This window comes from Schistocerca serialis, chromosome 2 (assembly GCF_023864345.2).
Source record: "Schistocerca serialis cubense isolate TAMUIC-IGC-003099 chromosome 2, iqSchSeri2.2, whole genome shotgun sequence".
In the NCBI taxonomy this organism is placed as follows: domain Eukaryota; kingdom Metazoa; phylum Arthropoda; class Insecta; order Orthoptera; family Acrididae; genus Schistocerca; species Schistocerca serialis.
The window spans coordinates 63,013,423-63,031,215 of NC_064639.1; the positions used below are offsets into that span (position 1 = coordinate 63,013,423).

The 17,793-nt window shown below is 40.7% G+C and overlaps 1 protein-coding gene across 1 annotated transcript in view; it reads right to left on the reverse strand.

Moving 5' to 3' along the window:
• LOC126455728 (phospholipid-transporting ATPase ABCA3) overlaps positions 1–17,793 on the reverse strand; it is a 526,358-nt gene that overhangs the window by 153,706 nt on the left and 354,859 nt on the right. The window contains exon 20 of the mRNA XM_050091496.1: positions 13,834–14,037. Within this exon, the coding sequence (XP_049947453.1) occupies positions 13,834–14,037 (204 nt within the window). The remainder of the gene's footprint in view (positions 1–13,833; positions 14,038–17,793) is intronic.

The window sequence follows — 17,793 nt, forward strand, 5'->3', positions numbered from 1 at the left end:
GGATGTGCAGACTCAGACTAAGAGGGCAATTTAGGAATATATCAATAGCAAATCACATGCACCAACAGAGGAAAAAGAGGATATAATTAAAGAACAGTTCTATGAAGACTTGGAAAAAGTATGCTGTGCGGAACCTAAATATGACCTGATGCTAGTAATAGGAGATTTTAATGCAAAAATAGGGAGGAATGAACATCCGTATGCAGTTTCTGGAAAACATTCACTACATGAAGAAAACAATGAGAATGGAGACTTACTATGCCAATTCGCAGCAGGAATTCGCAGAGGGAATGCTGCAGAGGAAATAATAGGCATAAGAAGGAATAGAAGAACCCAGGAATGGTTTGATGAAGATTGCAGGTAAGCAATAGAAAAAAAGAACAGGGCAAGAACAAAAGTGCTACAGAGAGAAACAAGAAATAATGTGGAACAATATAGAGAATTGAGGAGAAGAGCTAACGGACTGTGCAAGAGAAAGAAAAGAGAGTGGAATAAGAAGAAATTTCATAAACTAGAAGAATTAAAGGAACAGAGTGAAATAAGAAAGTTCTATCATGCTACAGGCAAAATGAAGAATAGATTCCAACCAAAATCAATGGCCTGTTCCAGCGAAGATGATAAGGGAGGAAGAACAGATAGTGGAAAGAAGTGCAAAGTATTTCAAAGATACACTAAGCACCTGCCTAGAAGATGAAGAGACAGCCGCACAGGAGGAAAGAGTGGAGCTGGAAGTAGACAATGAAACCTATGAGGCAAGAAAGCCAACACTCCAAGATGTCTCCCAGTCTGTGCACAAGTCAAGAAACAATTGAGTTCCTGCAGAAGACAGCAAAATTGCTGAATTAACAAAAACTGGTGGTGAGGCTGTAATAAAGGAACCGTACACATTAATATCGGAAATATGGGAAACAGAAATGATGTCACATAATTGGAATAATAATCCCTATTTATAAGAAAGGGGCAGAACAGCATATGAAAACTATAGAGGTATAACACTCCTAAGCACAGCTTATAAGATCTTCACAAATATATTAAACGAAAGGATACAGAAGTGTGCAAAAGGCATACTAGGGGAATATCAGTGTGGCTTTCAACCAGACAGAGGAACAACTGATCAAATATTTGTGATAAGACAAATGACGGAAAAATTCTATGAATATGATATAGATCTGCATTTCCTATTCATTGACTTCAAACAAGCCTTTGACAGCATAAATCGGCAAGAACTATACAGAGTACTGAAACAAGTTGGTATATGTGCTAAACTAATAAGACTAATCAAAATGACAATGACAGAGACAAGAGCAAAAGTAAAGGTCCTTAGCAAAATAAGGGTAAGCTTTGACTTTAAGAAAGGGGCTATTCAATATAGCCCTGCATAGTGTAGTAAATAAAATCAACAAAAGAGGCACCATATTTATGAAAACTAGCCACATATGTGCATACGCTGGTGACATTGCTATAGTAGGAAGAAATACCAATACACTCCTAGAAACATACCGGGCAATGGAAAAAGAAGCCTTAAAAATTGGCGTCATAGTAAATGAAAACAAAACAAAATACATGGTAATGTCACAATCTGAGACCAGAAGAACCCCTAAAAACCTAAACATCAATGGGAAATGCTTCAAAGGAGTGTGCTCTTTCAACTACTTGGGAGCCCCAATAACAAATGGTAACAGTATTGGAAAGCTACTGTATAAGGGAAAGAATACAAGCAGGAAACAGAGCTTACTTTGCAAATATGCAACTTTTCAAAAATAGCCTTGTTACAAGATAAACAAAACTGCTTATATATAATTCCCTAGTCTGCCCAGTTATCACATATGGGTCAGAGGTATGGACGTTGACAGAACACAAGAAAAATGCACTAAGAACCATTGAGCAGAAAATACTACGCAAAATATATGGGCCAATAAGGGATGAAGAAGGCTGGAGAATACGCTACAATGCCGAATTACAAGAGTTAATACAAGGCAGGGACATAGTAAAATTTGTTAAATCACAGCGAATACGATGGCTAGGACACTGGAGAGAATGGCAGAGGATAGAATTCTAAAGAAAATGATGAAAGGTGTGATCCAGTGAGCTAGGCGAACAGGGACACCTAGAAGAAGATGGATCGACAAGGTAATAATGGATCTCACCAGTATGGGAGTCTGGGGGTGGAAAAGAGCAGCAAATAACCGAGAAGTGTGAAGTAAGATTGTTGAAGAAGCCAAGGCTCACCAAAGGCTGTAGTGCTACTGAAGAAGAAGAAGAAGAAGATGGGAGGCACCAACTTGGACGTGGGAAAGTATGGAGTGATAGAAAATTTTGGATAAAAATCGGTAGCGGGCCCTGGAGACCCCACTCATATAATGTGGCAAGGATATCATGTCACCAGGTCATGTCGTAAGCTTTTTGTAAATAGAAAAAGCTGGCAACTAGGTGTTGGGATCTGGAAAAGGCTGATCAGATGGCCGACTCGAGGGAAACTAGATTATCGATGGTAGAGAGCCTGGTGTAAACTGCCCCGGCATGGAGCCAGTAGGCCACATGACTCCAGGACTCAACACAACCGCCGAATTACCATACATTCTAACAGCTTACAAAGAAAGTCGGTGAGGTTGATGGATCGATAGCTACCCATATTAAGCGGGTTTTTACAAGGTCTGCTCTCCCGTCATTGCAATGGATAGATGGCATCGCACCAGATCCGGTTGAAGATGACGAGGAGATGTTGCTTGTAGTCAGATGAGAGATGTTTAATCATCCGACTGTGGATCTGATCTGGCCCAGGAGCTGTGTCGGGGCAATGTGCAAGGATGCTGAGGAGCTCCCACTCTGTAAATGGAGCATTATAGGGTTCACTGTGACATTCAGTGAACGAGACAGCTTTCCTTTCCATCCGCTGTTTGAGGGTGGGAAATGCTGGAGGATAATTCTCTGACATGGAGGCTCGAGCATATTGCTCAGCAAAGTACTCAGCAATTGTGTTTGTGTCGGTAGATAACACGCCATTGGTGTTAATGCCAGTAACACATGTTGGGGTCTGGTACCCACAAACACGTCTGATCTTCATTCAGACTTGGGAAGGTGACATAAGGCACCTATTGGTCAAGACGTACCTTTCCCAACATGCTTGTTACCATCTTTTTATAAGCTGCCAAATACAGGCATGGAGCCATTTAAAAGCTATTACGTGCTCTAGGGAAGGGTGCCACTTATGTCACTATAGAGCTTGCCAATGCTCTTTAATGGCCACGGGTATTTCCGGCGACCACCAAGGTATTGACTTTCACTGGGGGCACCCTAAAGAACAAGGGATCATGTTTTCTGCCACAAAAATGAGCATTCCCGTGACCTGCTCAACTACCACATCGATGGTACCATGTGGGGAGATTCAATGGTAACAACAGAGATGAAAGCTTCCAAGTCTGCCTCGTTTAAAGCCCATCTTGGTAGACGTCCAGGGGAAAGGTGCTGGGGGAGCAACAGGACGATGGGAAAATGGTCACTACCACAAAAGTCAACGTGGGCTCTCCAGTGGGCAGATGGGAGAAGTCCTGGGCTGAAGAGGGATAAATCAATGACTGAGTAAGTGCCATGAGCCACACTGAAATGTGTGCGGGCCCCAGTATTTAAGAGGCAGAGGTCGAGTTGAGACAGGAAAGTTTCGGCATCTCTAACTTGGCCAGGAAGCACAGTGCTGCCCCACAAGGGGTTATGGGCGTTAAATCTCCCAAAAGTAGGAAAGGCTTAGGGAGTTGATGAACCAGTGCAGCTAATGTCTTCAGGGGTACTACACCATCTGGAGGAAGATATACATTGCAGTCATTTATTTCCTGCATCATCCTTATCCTGACAGTCACAGCTTCAAGAGGAGTTTGAAGACGCACTGAGTTCAGGACATAGACACAAACTCCGTCTGACACACTATTATGGTCGCTACAGTTCTTGTAATATCCCCTATAGCCACAAAATGCAGGGGTTCACATTGTTGGCAACCAGGTTTCCTGGAGGGCTATGCAGAAAGCAGGTGTAAGGCTTAACGAATGCCGTAGCTCAGCCAGGTGGTGGAAAATAACGCAGCAATTCCACTGGAGGATGGCATTATCCTGAGGCTGGGAAGGCACAAAGCATGCAAGGAGGCAGGTTACACCTCAGAGTCATCTGCTGCCACCGATTGAGTATTTGTATCAATTCCTATTGTGGATGAGGCATCAGTGAGATTCGGGTCCTCAGGGGACGCTGAGATCTCTGCCTCATCTGCAGGTGCAGAACTGGCAGGGAGTGGTGGTGTTGGGGCCACCAGAGGATCCTTTTCTTAGCAGACTTCTTTGCTTGCTTGCCCTCTTGCTCCCAAAGCAGGTACTTTGGGAGCAATGAAAGGAGATTTTCCCCCTACCACCAAGGGGGCAGATGTATTCTGGAAGCCTGGAGGGCCGACTGTTCATGGCACAAAGTGTGGTACGACTGGTACTTGTAATGGAGATGGTAATATAGCTACAGCGTATGTGGACGTCAACCGATTGGGGTGTAATTGTTTAAATTTACGTTTAGCCTCTTGGTAAGTCAACCGGTCCAGGGGCTTGTACTCGGTGATTTTCCACTTCTTTTGGAGTACTGTGCAGTCTGGTGAGCAGGGGGAGTGCTGCTCTCCACAGCTGATAATAGTGGGAGTAGGCGCACAGGGAGTATCTGGATGCAGTGGACGTCCGCAGTCTCGACATGTGGTGTCGGAAGGGCAGCGGAAGACATGTGCCCGAATTTCCAGCACTTAAAGCATCGCATAGGGGGAGGGATGTACAGTTTAACATAACAGCGGTAAATCATCATCTTGACATTTTCAGGCAATGTATCACACTCAAAGGCCAAGATGAAGGCACCGGTAGCAACCCTGTTGTCTTTGGCTCCCCTGTAAACGCGCTGGATGAAATGAAGACCCCACCGTTCTAGATTGGCACAGAGCTCGTCGTCAGACTGCAAGAGAGGTCATGATGGAAAATAATTGCCTAGACAATGTTGAGGCTTTTATGGGGAATGACAGAAACAGGAATATCACCCAACTGGTTACAAGTGAGTGATGCCCGGAACTGGGTTAGGGATGCTGTCTGAATCAAGACTTCTCATCTTGGACAGCGCTGTCACTTCCCCAAACTTATTCTCAAGGTGTTCAACAAAAAATTGAGGCTTCATAGGTAGAAAGTAGACCCCATCCAGTCTGTTACAGACTAAATACAGAGGCGAATATGGCTCTCTTCCTTCTGTAGCCCTACATTCCTCCCATGGTGTAGTGAGGGAGGGAAACGATTTAGGGTCACATCTGTCAGCATTGAACTCAATCTTGCCCTTCTTTGAGACTCCTGGCACTGTACGGTCACCAGAAAGAGATCAGTTAGTCCACTTCATTGTGGGTCATCCACCCTGATGCCACCCACTCCGATCAGGGGCTCTCCCACAGATACCACCCAGCCACAGCAAAGGCCATCTGGCATGATGGCTGTTGCCAGAAGTCCTGATGCCCCAGGAAGACAGGCATCTACTCCTCAGCATACATGGGGAGTTTACAGCTCAGGCATCAGCAGTGCGAACCCTATGTTGTCTGGGGGCTACAACCAAATGGGTGCATGATGGCCCCACCACAACAGACTGACTACGTTGCTGGATACTGGGTGCACACAAAGCCAATACTGTCATGGGGGCAAAAGAGAACAGGAAACAATGGAAGAAGATGACATACCCCGGAAAAGTGTCCTCGCCCAAATAGTTGAATTGCAGGTGGAGATACAAAGCCGTGACAAGAGATTTAGGAGATCAAATTTAATGGCACTATGGATAACTCATGCACCACGTAAGGTGTCCTGCCCCATATGTCCCACAATTCTGTAGAATTTGGAAAGTGGCCAGTCAAACCATAAAATGGGACCTGAACTTATAGTGCAGAAAAGTGTGAGACTCCTTTTAGTCACATCTTACAACAGGCAGGGGTAGCTCAGGCCTATTCTAACCCCCAGACCCGCAGGAGGATACAGCTGTGGAGGCAGAGGGTATGGAGGTACAGGTTTTCTGGTTGAAAATCCTCATAAGACTGCCGTATTGAAGTTTAAGCCTGCTGGTGAAAGAATCTGTGTATTACGAATGAAAGCCCGCTTCTATGTACATATGCTCCAACAGAAGATGCAAAGCTGGCAGAGAAGGATATATTCTATGAGCAACTGGAACAGGAAATAGGAAGGGTGGTGAAGCATGATGTTAAGGTAGTTATGGGGGACTTCAATGCTCAAGTAGGAAGAGAAATTGCATACAGGGAAGCAGCTGGTAAGGAGAGTCTGCATGAAGTTTCTAATGACAATGGTATCAGAGTAATTGATTTTGTCATGGGTAATAACATGATTATTAATAGCACATGGATGCAAAGTAAGAATATATGGAAAGTGCTCACTACATGGGATCATAAAAAATCAGATTTATGACATAGATAGATGACATGCTTCAGATGTATTAGAAGTGGAAAGTTGTTGTGGTGCAGATGGAGACAGCAATCACTATTTGGTAAGAATCAAATACAGACAGAGGATAGTCAGTTACAGACAGACCAAGAAAACTAATGTGCCAAAGTTTGATGACGCTAAGTTAAGAAATGACGAAAATACAGCACAACAGTATGAAACTATTTTGACAAGTACACTCATTGAAGTCGAACATTTGGCAGGAGAGGGTATTGAAAAAAGACAGAACACAGTCGAAGGTATAACACAGGAGACAGCTGAAACTGTATTGGGTGGAAAGAAGCAATTCACAATCCAGGTCTGGTTTGATGAAGAGTGTAGGAGGAAGACAGAAGAAAGGAATGAGGCAAGAAAAAGAATGCTGCAGAGGACAACAAGAATTACCATAGTAGAATATCAGGATGAAAGAAAGGAAGCAGATAAGGAATGTAGGAGGAAAAAGACAGAATTTGAAAAATGGTGGATTGATGATTTAGAAGAGAGAAAGACTGATCAGGGAAAAAGGAAATTCTATATGCGGGTGAAAGATATAAAGAAAGGAGTCCAACCCAGAGCACTTTTCTGTAAATATAAGGAGGGAAATCTGATTGGAAAAAAACATCAGATTTCAGACAGATGGGTGGAGTATTTTTGTGAACTATTGAATACAGAATCAGAACATGAAGATAAAGTTGACTCTGCTACGGTAGATGAGGTGGAGCAGGAAGCAAACAGAGAAGAAGAGTACCAGGAAACTACACAGGAACCTACACTGGAAGAAGTTAAAGCTAGTATCAAGACTCTTAAAAACAATAAACCCCAGGGAGAAGACAATATTACAATGGAAATGATAACATATAGTGCAGAAAAACTATTAAGGGTTTCGCGTGAGATTGTAGTGGAAATATGGCAGAATGAAAATATGCTGGAACAGAGGAATACAGCTATACTATGCCCTATTCATTAGAAACATGACAAAGCTGACTGTACAAATTATAGGGGAATGGCACTGTTCTGTATAGTATATAAAGTGGAATACAGCTATACTATGCCCTATACATAAGAAACATGACAAAGCTAACTGCACAAATCATACAGGGATTGCACTGCTCTGTATAGTATATACAATATTAGGCAAAATCATGGCGGGATGACTCATAACATATGTAGAAGAGTATGTAGGAGACTACCACTGTGGTTTCAGAACTAATAGATCCACTACAGATCAGATTTTTACCATCAGACAGATCCTTGAAAAATGTTATGAGTACAACATTGATGTCCACCAGCAGATCATTGATTTCAAACAAGCCTATGATAATATCAAAAGGGATCAACTCTGGGAGGCAATGCAAGATGCAGTAGTACCCAATAAACTAAGACTGGTCCAAATGGCCTTGAGAAGAACAGTATGTAAAGTAAAGGTTGAGGGCACTTTATCAATGGCATTTGAAGTTAATCGCAGATTGCGACAGGGTGATGTGCTCTCCACTATTCTGTTTAATGTTGCCTTGGAGAGAGTAATGTGAAAAACACAAAGTGACAACACTAGGGAACACTGTTTAATAGAGTGATGCAGGCTCTTTCATATGCAGATGATACTGATTTGTTAGCCAGGAGGAAACAGAACCTGGAAGAAATGCTTGAAAAAATAGAAAGATATGGAGCAGAGATGGGGCTGATAATTAATCAGTCAAAGACACAGTATATGTTAAAATCTAGGAAAAGGTATAGTGAAGGAGAAAAATGCACGACTTTGAACAGGAAAGAATTTGAAAGCTGTAGGACTTTAAATATCTTGAGTCACTGGTAACTGAGAATAAAGATATGAGAGAAGAAATACGTGCAAGGATTACAGCTGGTAACAGGAGCTACTTCACACTGATTAAAGTATTTAAAGCAAGAAGCCTTATTAGGAATCTGAAGCTGAGAGTATATCTTAAAGTAGTGAGACCTGTGGTGATGTGCGGTTCAGAGACTTGCACAGTGATGCAAAATGATGAGAAGTTGTTGCAGAATGGCAAAGGGAGATACTTATGAAAATCTTAGGGCCAGTGAATGATAGGGGTTTTTGGAAAATCAGAACTAATAAGATTAGAGAGTTGTACAACAAACCACATATCATGACAGAAATAAAGTGTAATAGACTATGTTGGTTGGGAATGTAGAAAGAATGGTGGAGAGCAGCACAGTCAAGAAAGTTTCACGGGAAAACCAGATGGACACCTTATGTGGGACAGATTGAGGACCAGATGGCTACACAACATGGAGGAGGACCTGAGAAGAATGGAAGATGCAGAGGCAAGGCAGCCAGCAGAAAAGAGTGGGCGGAGATTGTCCAAGAGGCCAAGGCCCTACATGGGCTGCAGCACCAAACAGTAAGTAAGTAAGCCTCTTATCCTCAACTAATTATGCACAGACACATTTTAGCGAATATAATTCCAGAAATGTGTATTCTCTAAAGTGTCTTTTATTCATTATGGACGTGCAGAAGTTTTGTGTGTTTGAATGCTTTTGTGACATCTTTTACCTGACACAATGTCAATATGAAGTTTGGGAAGAGATCGGCTGAATGAGAGTATGAAGTGATATGCATTGCTACTACCTATATGTTTGAAAACTAGGGCCTAGTGACGTGAATCCTATTACAAAAGTATTTCTCAATGGTCCCTAATTATTGTGTTTAATTGCAGAGGTTAGAATCATCCCAGGAGAGTGGACTATTAACAACTATTGCCAGCAGTTTTATCATATTTGTTCCTGCAAGAAGCCATCATTGATTTAAAGCCTAAAAAGTCTCATATCTACTGTGGAATATTAACTACGAGGAATATTTTCAATACAGCATGTGTGTCTAGTGGTGTGGAAAGCAGAGAAAAGAAAAAAATCTGTTACAACTTAATATGTAATCAAACCTCTGGCCTTTCATATAAAAAGTCTATAGGATAACCACTCAGAGTCAGTAGAGGCTAGCACAAATGATTTGATTTGATTTATTTATTCATCCATGTATCATCTCACAATGACAAAGGATTTGTCATCATAATACAATGAAAATAGGTAGTTCAAAATGTACATAAACATAGAAAAAATTAAGCACATTTTTATGACCACAGGGCAGGTGGTTGCCTGTGACCTCGCTTAAGGAACCATGCCAGCATTTGCCTGTAATGTTTTAGGATAAGCACAGAAAACATAAATAAGGAAGGCCACATAGGGCAAATTCTATCCTACCAAATAGGATAAACTGCCGCATTTGGCTGGTCCCTGCTGTACAATGTTCTTTGATTTACACACAACATGCACCAGGTAATTTATAACATGAAACATCACTGCAGACACTAGGGACAATGGCTATCGACTCCTGGACCATGAAAATGTTTCTGTTCTGTATTAGTAGCTAAGAACAACATATCTTATTTGCAGAAAAGCTTTTGTGTCTCCTTGGAAATGATCTAGAATACTGACAGGACAGCGTTTGCATACTATTTCAAGTTATAATTGGTATAGTCCATATCAGTTCAGGCAGGCTGGGAAAAAATCTTACCTTCATAGTCTCAGTTGTTAAAACGAAGGACTAAGCAAGGAACATGTATTTCTTTTTTTTTTTTTTTTTGTTTAATCCAAAAAAATTTATCCTCTGAGATACAGCCCTCCAAAGATGAGACTGCACATACCATTTTGAAGATGCGAATTTTGGAAAAAATTTTAAAATGCTGTCTCTCTGGAACAGCTCTAGATATTTTGTCGTTGTTTTTTTTTTATTTGAAAGATAATTGCTTTATGATTACAAAGAAATCCTCCATTTGGACTTATCTGTCAAAGTTGTTTTACTATAGCTTTCTGAACTTTTTTTATAATTTATGGCATTGTGTCCGTCCTTCAGCTGGAAACCTATATCCAGCAGCTGGTCCATGTGGTAGCATAAAATTAACGACAATTTCGTTTAACTCATAACTGGTGCCTATAATCTCTGCAATCCACCAGTCACAGTCATACACACACGCCACAAACATCCCCCTTCTCAGGTTCTGAATCTGAATATTAACCTGCTGTTGGCCAAACGATTGAAATTTCTTCTTTCTTGCTCTTTAAAGTGCATGTGATATGAGTTTGCCCATCACTTTGAGTCCAAAACTGTGACTTCCAAATTCCTTTCACAGATTTCAAACTCTCGTAAAATACTCAGCATTCTGAATTGCAGCTGTATTTGGTCTGGAAATATTATGTGTTGTAGCTTGGTGCTTCAGCAGAGCACCTACACCATCACAAGGCCCCTTCCCGTGAAAGTAGCACTGTATACCCAGTCACTTGGCACAATCCAAACAGCTGGTAACGATTTTTAAAATGACTAGGAGCACCATAAAAAAAAAAAAAAAAAAAAAAAAAAAAAAAAAAAAAAAAAATCTTCTCTCCTCATTTGCAGTTGAAGAATTTTGTGCATTGCTGCAAAACATGTGCTGAGTCAAGTCCTGTGTCATCACTTATAACTGCGACACTTGTGGTCTTGTTTTGAAAATGTGTCACTCCTGTAAAAATTGAAACCTGGTCATTACTCCATCGATACCCTTGTACTTCTTGTGGGAGAATTACAGACCAGTTCTCAGCAGAATCACAAGGACACACTAAATGTAGTTCTCCAGCCTGTACACACCTTTTCACTTCTGCAGTGTGTTGTTGTTGCAATTTCTTCAGATGTTGGTGTGTTACTGGGTTCACTGACCATTTACCAAGTTCATCAATGAAACATTTTTCTTAATTAGTTTATTTTCCTCCCATGTTGCACATGTAATTTCTGCAGGGTTATCTGCTACATCTTCCAGGCCAAGTGTCTGTAGAGACAGTCCTCCCTTTCCAGGGCAATCACCACATTCTTGAAACAAACAAGACTCTCGCTTTATGTCACAGACTGCTAATAACTTCACACGCCCAACCAAGATGTCATACGTCACGTGCTCCAGTAAGTTCTTCAAAGTTACTACACAAAGTTCAAAATTTGTGCAGGACACACATAAGCAGATATCTCTAGGTGGGTGTGGAACCACCCACTCAGGTCATAGTACATAAAATTTTGGCCTTCCAAAATATGAAATTGTACAGTTGCTCTTATAAATTGCAAAAGTTTCTTTAATCCTGCAAGTCATGTACCTCTTCACTTTCACAACTTTTTCACCTTAAAATGTTACAGTTACAGTGTCCTTTTTGTTGGCACTCTGGCAAGAACAGTCCCATTTATCTTCGAGATAAAATGACTGCACTATTTGAACTTGAGCTGCTTCCACAGTATGACCATACTAGGGATCCTGTCTTCCAAAGACTCCTTTTACAGACCTCACATTTCTTGATTTGTCTGTCATGTACTTTGATACTAATGGAACATGGTTAAAAATTGTTTTCTTTGAAAATGTCTCTGGAATAACAGTTAAAAATTGCTCCTTTTCATTGTAGGATACACAATATTCAACAGCTGAATTGATATTTGTGAAAAATTCCTGGCAATAGGTGCAAGAGTGTTTTGGTTCATTTTCTTCTGAAGATAGAACTTCTACTTTGAAGAGTGTGGTCAGTCTTGCTGTAGTGTATTCATCTATAGCTTCAGTAATTTCTCTGCTCTTTCTTTATGCACAGAACTTATAACTCAACTTCACTGACCATGGCTTCTTAACAGGACTAGCACCCACCTCTGTAGTTGACTGGTTCAGGATATTTAATTCTTCCTCTATTGATGCAAAATCCGCATCATCTGCACCGTGGGAGGCTTCACCTTGTTCAGATACTATCATTGTTGTTATCCTGTCAAAACATTTAGAACACAAAAAGTCGTCACTGGAAACATCTTCACTTTGAAACAGAGTCTTCAAATGAGAACACTTATTCCCAATCTTAACAAAGTCTCTGTTTTTTTTTTTTTTATTATTGTCTTATGTATAACTCATTTTATGGCTATGCAAATAGTCAGCACACTTCACTCTCCTGTGGCCCTAGTCAGCAGACATTTCAAACAATTCTTTTCACAAAATACACTGCAACTGTGTCAACTGGCAAATTCCTCACAAAAACACAGAACTCATTGGATGGTATCAGATTTCTTAGAAGCCTCTTCAGTAAACAAATTATCATTGAACAACTACAACACAGAAACCTGCAATGAACAACCACAACAAAGAAACTGACAAGAAACTTCAACAAAGTGTAAAAAATATCTGCAATAATGAAAGTGAAAACAAATAACTGCAACAAAGAAAGTGATAAGAAATAACTGCAACAAAGACAATAGAAATAAACATTGCAACAAAGAAATTAATAAGAAACAACTTCAGTGAAGACATACATTACCCTTGACAGTTACAAAAAATTGTTTTTTAAAATAAAACCTGTCCAACTTGAAAGTGGAAGCTCTCTTTTACAGAGAATATAGTACTACATTGAACCAATCAACAGAAAAAAATCTAACTTTTCTGGATTGCCATTTTTGAAAAACAAATTTTTACTACGAATTACAAAAAAATTCAAAAGGTAACAGGACCAAGTACTTTGACAAATATGTCCAAATGGAGGATACCATTCTAATCATAAAGCAATCATCTTTCAAATAAACTAGAGCTGTTACAGAGATACAGAATTTTAAAATTTTTTCCAAAATTCATATCTTCAAAATGGTGTTTGCAATGTCTTCTTTGGAGGTCTTTATCTTGGGGCAGGAACTTTTTTGGAGAAAACAAAAAAATATGCGTTTCTTACTTATTCCTGGATTTTAACATATGCTAAATTCACTAATATCTGGGAATATGAAGGTAACCCTCCTACCTAAAGTGAATCAGATTATGTCATTTTAGATTAGATTACATTAGTACTTGTTCCACAGATCATGAATACGACACTTCTTAATGATGTGGAATGTGTCAGGCTAATAGAAGGTGTCAATACAAGATATTACATTACACAAAATATTACATCATACTCAATATTTTTAATTTTTTTAAAAAATTTTTATTTACTTTTTTCCCCCCATTCCTGCATGTTCTCATCATAGTCTGCAAAAATTGTTGTACATCATTCACTTTGAATCCGGCTGCAATTTACCACTGCCAATTTTTGTGGCAAGTGCTTACACACCACCCCTCCCCCTCAAAAAAAAAAAAAAAAAAAAAAAAAAAAAAAAAAAAAAAAATAAAATAATAATAATAATAATAATAATAATAATAATAATAAAGGTTCAGCAATCTAAATTAGGACCAACAAATCAGGATGAGAAAATTTACATTGTTCATTATTCATGTTGATTTGTTATTAATTTTTTACTGCCAGTATTGATAAATGCTTTTGAAATCCATCAAACAACTGCTTTGTGAGTACTTACCTCTATTCCATTTAGGTTTTCCTTTTGAGTTGAGAAAGTAAGCCACTCTTTTGAATGCTCCAAGTTCAATGCAGAATAACAAAGTAAAGAAAATAAAACCACCTCCTATGAGGAAAACAATGTTTCGTGCAATTCCAGGGTATTCCCAACCGTAGATATTTTCTGTCCATTCAATACAGCTAGAAGCTGGACACTGACCAGTATCTGAAAACATATATTTGATTAGATATTCCAACGATATAATTATCCCCATGAAAATCACAATCAATGCCTATCAGATGCAAGACATAGTTACAAAGTGTTTAAGTAAAGCATTATATCTAAAAACAAATATGACGTAACTTACCAAACGAAAGCATTGGTATGTTGATAGAGACACTAACAAACACAAACACACACACAAAATTCAAGCTTTTGCAACCCACAGTTCCTTCATCAGGAAAGAGGGTAAGGAGTCATTCCAATCCTGGGAGCAGAAAGACTTACCTTAGGGGGAAACAGGGACAAGTACACACTCGCGCACACACACACATGCATATATCCATCTGCACATTTACAGACACAAGCAGACATGGTCTTTACCTTAGGGGGAAACAGGGACAGGTATACACTCACGCACACACACACGTGCATATATCGATCCGCACATATACAGACACAAGTAGACATGGCCTTTACATATGTCTGCTTGTGTCTGTATATGTGCGGATGGATATGTGTGTGTGTTCGAGTGTATACCTGTCCTTTTTTCCCCCTAAGGTAAGTATTTCCGCCCCCGGGATTGGAATGACTCCTTACCCTCTCCCTTAAAACCCACATCCTTTCATCTTTCCCTCTCCTTCCCTCTTTCCTGATGAAGCAACGGTGGGTTCCGAAAGCTTGAATTTTGTGTGTGTGTTTGTTAGTGTCTCTATCAACATACCAACACTTTCGTTTGGTAAGTTACATCATCTTTGTTTTTAGATATATTTTTCCCATGTGGAATTTTTCCCTCTATTATATTCATATAAGTAAAACATTAGAATTATGTGGAATTTACATCCCTGAGGCCAAACATTCTAATAAATTGTAGGAGTGGCTCTTCAGCAACCCACTCAACCTACACAATATCCTGGCCCATCCGTATGCCACACACATTCCTAAGCCCTTGTCACAGGGGTTACATCCCTGTGGAAAACCCTGGTGCAAGAACTGCCCATTTCGACTACCTATAACATGCTGCTGTAGTCCTGTTATGGGCTTATCCTACCCCATTAGAGGCTGGGACATCTGTGACAGCATGCTTGTCATATAAAAGCTGTGCTGCAATTTCTGCATAGTATTTTATGTGGGCACAAACAGCAGCCACCGGTTCTCCAGAACAAAAGGCCATCGTCAAGCTGTAGCATAGAACACAGTCAATTATTCGGTTTCAAAACACACTACTGAACACGACCCACTCGAGTTCAAGCAATATAGATCCTTCAACTCATCACCAGCTTTTCTGAAGTGTGCAGATGAGCGTTGTTTTTGCAACATCCTTCACTTTCATAATTGTCCTGGCATCAGTCTCTGCTAAGCCACTGCACCTACACTCTCTCCCAACAGTTTCCCCTTCTCTTTCTCTGGCCTCTTATCCCTTCCCCGCCCATGCCTTCGTACAACCCTCACAAAATCACTGGCCCCGGTGCTCGTGTGTCACGTTCCTACACCTTACACCTGCTCCCTCTCCCTCCTGCACACCTACTCAAAGCTGTCTCCTGCTTCCTGCTCTTTCTCCCTCAAGCCTCCCCCCGCCCCCCCCCCCCCCCCAACCCGCCCTCTGAACTCAACCCCTCACACCAGTCCACTTGCAGGAATGCAGTCCTGGCACTGTGTGTTTTGCCCATACAATGTAGATGCACAAGTCCTGTTTCATCCAAAAAGTAACACAGTTTTCAAATCTGTTTTGTGTGCATGTTGGTGATTCAATGCTTCTACTATTCAGTGAGTGGCCTCCTTTACTCCTAAGTTATTTACGCTGTGCCAGAACTTTCCTCAGAATAATTAGAAATTGATTTTTATAACAAGTGACAAGTGCCAGCAAGAAAAGAAGGGATTTTAGGATTTAACATCAAATTGTCATTGGAACATATCCTGAATGGCTGAAATTGCTGAAGTTACACATCTATGTTGGAAACCAGACTTTTTCTTTTTAGAAAAAAAGAGAATTCAGAACAGATAAAAAGATACCACCAACATCACATCCAATTTTTCTTTAATGCTTCTTAACTAAACGAATACAACTAATGCACTGACGAAAAAAATTGCAACACCAAGAAGGAGTCGTGCGGTATAAATGAAAGTCGGTAGGCACATTTCTGCAACTGAAAGATGATACCTATTCAAATTTCACACCAGTTGCACGAGGGTGGCACTAGTAGAGCCACTATGAAGCTGCAAATCAGGTTTGCATAGTCACATGCTGTAACAATAGTTAGCATCAAGTTCCTTTGAGATTGGATGTGGCGAGTTGATGTTTGTGAAGGATTCCTTCAAGGTGACACAGATGTCATTATAAATACCTCACTGAGTTTGAATGAAGTCACGTAATAGGGCTACGAGAAGCCGGACGTTCCTTCCACGATATTGCAGAAAGACTTGGCAGGACTGTAGTCCCTGTACACAATTGCTGGCAGCAGTGGTCAAGAGAATGTGTGGGTACAAGAAGACAGAAGACTGGGCTCCGGACAGCCGTGTGCCACTACCGAGAGAAGAGAGCATACAGCTCTGACACACCGTACTGCATCTGCTGCAGCAATCTGGGCAGCAGTTGGCACCACTGTGACACAATGGACTGATACAAATTGGTTACTTCGAGCACAGCTCCGAGCTGTTGAGTTAGAGCTCATTTGAGAGCACAGTGGAGGTCTATTGTGCTTTCCGATGGAAGCTGTTTCTGGCTCAGTGCCAGTGATGGCCGTATGTCGGTTAGGAGCAGGCCAGTTCAGTGCGTCCAACTGACCTGTCTGCACGCTGAACCCACTGGAGCTACACCTGGAGTTACGGTCTGTGGAGCGAGTCCGTATGACAGCAGGAGTACTCTCACTGTTATCCCGTGCATCCCGAGTTCAAATTTGTACGTCAACCCGGTGATTCGACCTGTTGTGCCGACATTCGCGAACACCATTCCGGAGGGTGTTTTCCGACAGAATAACATTCACCCGCATATTGCTCTTGTAACCCGACAGGCTCTGTAGAGTGTCGACATGTCGCCTTCACCTGTTCGATCACCAGGTCTGTCTCCCGTTGGGCACGTACGGGACGCTGTGGGATGACAGCTCCGGTGTCGTCCACAGACAGCGTTAATCTTCCCTATATTGGCTGACCAGCTGCAACAGACACAGAACTCCATCCCATGAACTGACACCTGGCACTCGTACAATAGAATGTGTGCACGTCTGCATTCGACATTCTGGCAGTTACGCCAGTTAATAAAGTATCGGCATTTCACATTTGCGATGGCTCATTTTGCACTTACATTAACCTGAGATCTTGCAATGTTATTTACTTACATATGTTCCATAGATAAATGTTTCCCAAATTTCATGACTCTACATTAATTACTTTTTGGTGTTCTGAATTTTTTTCCGTCAGTGTGTGTTGTTGATGTCATAGTTTAGTTTTCGAAAAGGTCAAAACTGAGACACTATTTCCACATTTGATTAGACTGCACCAATACTTAATTCATCAGAGAACAAGTAATAGGATTCGTATACGTTCTGTTAGCTGTTAAAGTTGTTTAAATGTACAAATCACATTTTTAAGGTAAACTAAAATATTATGATATGACAGGAAATACCACAAAATGCTCAATACTTCTGTATGTGATTTTCATAATATTTTAAATATATGCTGAATGAAAATGTCTAACAAGTTCTGAACTGCATGTAGCATGTTCTTTTGAATTTAAACAATGGTAAATCCATGATGGAACGTAAC